Genomic DNA, 4914 nt, shown 5'->3' on the forward strand with positions numbered 1-4914 from the left:
ACGCATCACGAGGAAAAGCTGTGGATCATCTCAACGGTTTACAAATCATCCATCAGGTATTAATCTTACGCCATCCAACGGTTAAAATTATATCATTTCTGTACAAATTTCGAGAAATGTTTTATGAACATTTTTGCTACAACAATACCCAACACCCATTTTTCACACCATAGATGAAACAAAGTTAATTGCATTTTCATCTGAGAGAAACGGTCTAGCCAGACTGACCTGGTCAGAGGGTTTGATAACTCAATAGCCATAAAGAAAGGGTGACGGCAGGAACAGTAACCTGGATGTGAACGTAAGAAAGTATTCATATCAGTGTGCAGAAGAGACCACCAGTAGATCAGATAAGACAATGATGATAGAGAACGAGAAGTGGAGAGGAGAGGGGCTGTTGGTACGTGCAGTCTTTCTCCCCATCTAACTCTTATTACGAAGCAAATGCTGGGTCGGATATGAAAGTAGGTGTAGTTTCCCGAGCTGACATTACTGTAGTATATCTAGCCAAGTTAAGGGATGTTTCAATTGTTCATATTCTCTTGTACTTATGTGTTTGTGTATCGTATTGATGCAATATATACGTGGTCAATTAATTCTGTACTAGTATAATGGTACAAGAACCCCACCACTCTCTCTCACAAGAAACACTCAAATCTAACATGTAGTGTTTCATGAGAGACAACCTTCAAGCCTAATGTCTCTCCGAGCTTGTCTTTGAGGAGAAAGATTTTTATTAATTATTATTAATATATATTAGTATAGGATTCTCAAGTATGAATGGAGCTTGTTCTTTCAAGTCCCAAGATCATACCCCCATTCCCTTTTGTTTCTTCATTTATTAATTATTTTACTGGACTCTACTCTGATCAATCTCTTATGTGGGATACTTGATTACTCTTGATTTGGTAACTTTTTCACTCTCCACTACTTGTTTCTTGATATTGCTGATTTTAATTTGGCCCCCTTAAATTAGAACATTTGATCATCTTCTCTCTGTCTCTCTCTTCACATACTTTTTGGTCTTTTGGGGTTTTGGTGTTATCACTCTATCTTTTCTCTCACTCAAATCTGAATTGATCTTCTATATAGTCATTACATTCTCTACACAAGTATTAATCAATCCTTCTATAGCTTATTCCATATAATCTCTGACCTCTACTCATCTTCTGTTTCTCTTCTTTTTCTTTTCCTTTTTGCTCTTTCTTTATTGTTGACCTCTACAATGTCAGACCCCTACTCTAATTTCTTTCCTGGATGGTTTAACCTCAACAATGATCATCAACTCCAGCAACACTATTCACCCACACCTTCATCCTCTAGTTATCCTCTTCCTCCTCCTAATTATCATTATCCACATCACTTATACGCAGCACCGAGCATCACTGACAACAGTTCTATCTTACAATATTATCGTCATAATTATGATAGATCTGCTTCATGTTTATCCACACCGCCCTCATCTCCACCTCTTAGAGAAGCTCTTCCCCTTCTGAGCTGCTTAGGCCCAGCAGGTGGAAATGGTAGTCGTCATGATCAAGATTTTAACGACGCATCCTGTAGTGCTATGGAGTTGGAAGACTACGACAGTACTGTTTACAACGGTAGTAATGAGATGGAGAAGAAAATAAGCAGTAGATCCGAAGATTATGATGATGGCGATGATGCCACAAAATTCTGCTTATTCTCTTCTAATAATAACGCTACAACTACTACTGCTACTAGTACCGCAATGGCGTCTTCTGATACAAAATATCCTCTTGATCAAACTGTAGCCTTTTCCCTTCATATAGGTCTTCCTAGCAGCCCAACTACTACTACCACTACTGCTGATCTGATCTCTAGGGTATCTTCTTCCTGTTTTACCATGAGTAGCAGCACTAGTAGCGGTAATAGCCATGAGTTCATGAACACAACTAAGCAGCAGCAGCAATTAGGTGGTGTTACTGTAGCAGCAACTGGCTATCCCACTACCGCTACCACTACTACTACTACCACTACTACTAATACCAATACTGATTGTATTAGTGGCTGTAGACTCAATAAGGGACAGTACTGGATCCCTTCCCCATCCCAGATTCTCATTGGTCCTACACAGTTTTCATGTCCTGTTTGCTGGAAGACCTTCAACAGATACAACAACATGCAGGTTGGTTCTTTTGCTTAATTTAATTAATTCATTATATATATATATATATACACTTTTTCTAAATAAACTTACATATATATGTACACTTGATCCTGCTTGACTGCATCCGCGTGATCTGGATCGATCTAGTTTATTCTTTAACTAGTTTCCCCCTTTTCTTTCTGATCTGGTTTGGGTTTTCAAGGACATAAATTAATTAAGAAGAAGGCAGTCTATAACTCTTGTGCTATACTACAAAGTATAGTTCCGATCACTAACGGCCTGACATAATAATAACAATAGTAAGAATAAAGATAAATTACGTACTTGATAATCTTTTAGTTGGTTTTATTTCTTGTTCATATCTGTTAATCTCAATTCATTTAATGAGATCCCTTGTCAGGTGACGGTCAAGTTTCTTTCAACAATAGAAAACTTGGGCAATATCTAAGGGATAACTCATGTAGCTAGCAAGAACTACGTCAAAATCCAGTATTCCTGCTTTCTTTTGTGTGATGTATATTGAAGTAGGTCTTTGGCATATACATTAAATTATCATCTTATGATATCTCGACTCGTGATGTATCATCATTTCCTACTTTCCCTTTTGGTTATGATAGCTCCAACTGAATTATATCAGTGACGACTTTCCTTGTATGAAGTACTGGCCTTTCCATCCTCAATTTATGTTATCGAAATGCAGAATCCTACACAATGCTAGACAGACACAATCACACAGCATTTTGAGCTTCCTTATTGTCCTTTTTACTGACTAGAAGATTGATTAGTAATGGCATGGGCATTGCATATTCTTGGAATTTGTGCACAACTACATGTCCGTGTATATATATTTATAAACAACTCAATAAATCAGTTAACAAAACATGACCTAATATTGCAGATGCATATGTGGGGGCATGGATCCCAGTATAGAAAAGGGCCAGAGTCTCTAAGGGGAACTCAACCAACGGCTATGTTGAGGTTGCCTTGTTATTGTTGTGCACCTGGTTGCAGAAACAATATTGATCACCCTAGGTCAAAGCCACTCAAGGACTTCAGAACACTACAAACCCATTACAAGAGGAAGCACGGAATCAAACCCTTCATGTGTAGGAAATGTGGGAAGGCATTTGCGGTGAGGGGTGACTGGAGAACTCATGAGAAGAACTGTGGTAAACTCTGGTATTGCATATGTGGATCAGATTTCAAGCACAAGAGATCTCTTAAAGACCATATCAAAGCCTTTGGTCAGGGACATGCAGCTTATGGAATCGACGAGGTTATATGCTTTGAAGAAGAAGAAGAAGATGATGGAGAGGTTGAAGCAGAAGATGATGATGAACCTGATGCACTATCTGAATTAGAACAAGACGACCCATGCCCATGATTGCTAGGCATGCACGTACTATGGTCTTCACACTAGATAACAGATGTACTTGGCTACAGCATATTCATATATGAGCATATGATACTAATTAACTCATGTGTACGTGCATGATCAGCTATATTGCCGACTCATTTTAATTAGTTAACTCCGTGGTCTGGCATAAGTAATGTTTGTGAGAAATTAAGGTATACCATAAACATGTTTTAAATATATTATAGTTGGAGATTAACGATTTGAAGTACCTCACTCATCGATTGATGTGGATCTTGATGAATTTAGTTATGATCTCAACAAAATGCACAACCATGGATCTTTAGTTTGATCAAATCCATTTCCTAATGGATGAGAAATTGTAAAAATTAAGTTTTACGCAAAAACATATTATGTGGTATCTCTGACCCATAAATATATATTGAGAGCTCGAAATTAATTTAGAACAAGGGTTGGATAATCTTCTTGAGATGTGAGGTAGAGAGACAAAATTTATCTCACACGTAAGTTCGATCAAGCCGACTAATATACACTTTATAACCTGATTCGTACCATAGTGATGAAACACCAGCCAAATATTCCCATAGATGTAGGCGTTAATGATGAGCTGAACCACCTAAAGTTACTTGTGTAATTGTGACCTTAGCTTTGATAATATAGATATCATCTCTCTCTGGACGGTTAGATCTTGAGATATCTAAAACATTGTAATATATTGAAAATGTACCATTTCCGTGGTATTATTACTAGAGGTAACATGGTGATATTCAGTCATGACTGATCATGATGTTATCTATGACTAAAAGTAACAACAGCTGTCGTTGCAAAAATTTGATCTTTTTGGCTAGTATATTTTTAGGGTGTTCGTGTGAAAACATCTGTATCTGCAATCCACGGAGTGGCCCATTTTCCAAGCATTGGGTTAATAATGCTTCTCCACATAGATATATAGAGGTGAAACATGGTTCAGAACTCTTGCTGATGAGCACTATTTGGTGTCTTCTTACAGTTGAGATTTTCATTCAGAACACCACATCGCAAGATACCAGGGAGGCTAGGTGGTTGTTCTTAAATATTTAGAGATTCAAAATTTGACTGAGTTCGAGGATAACTAACTAAGTACCGAACTTTGTGTTTTGCAAATAGAGAGGTCGATCTTCAAGAAGTTTGATAAATAAAACGATCTTTACAAATAAACAGAGGCGCATCATTACAAGTATATATATAGGATTCGAGCAGAGAAAGGAATCCTATGCTAGTAACAGTGATTCAAGAAACCGTTAGAACAGACGGAAAACAACTGAATTAACAGACTAACCCTACGGTTACACTGAGAGACTAACACTGACACCTCCGTTACACCAACACAAATTACATTTCTGTTACACTATTATTAGGTCTCAAATTG

General features: G+C 37.4%; 1 protein-coding gene across 1 annotated transcript; it reads left to right on the forward strand.

The window, feature by feature from the left end:
- Window positions 1-809: 809 nt before the first annotated feature.
- On the forward strand, window positions 810-3694 carry LOC113293081 (zinc finger protein WIP2-like). Its single transcript, XM_026541847.1, has 2 exons — window positions 810-2149; window positions 3030-3694. The coding sequence occupies exons 1-2, from the start codon at window positions 1226-1228 to the stop codon at window positions 3513-3515; spliced, it is 1410 nt and encodes a 469-aa protein (XP_026397632.1). The 5' UTR covers window positions 810-1225; the 3' UTR covers window positions 3516-3694.
- Window positions 3695-4914: the final 1220 nt, after the last annotated feature.

This window comes from Papaver somniferum, chromosome 7 (assembly GCF_003573695.1).
Source record: "Papaver somniferum cultivar HN1 chromosome 7, ASM357369v1, whole genome shotgun sequence".
Classification (NCBI taxonomy): Eukaryota; Viridiplantae; Streptophyta; class Magnoliopsida; order Ranunculales; family Papaveraceae; genus Papaver; species Papaver somniferum.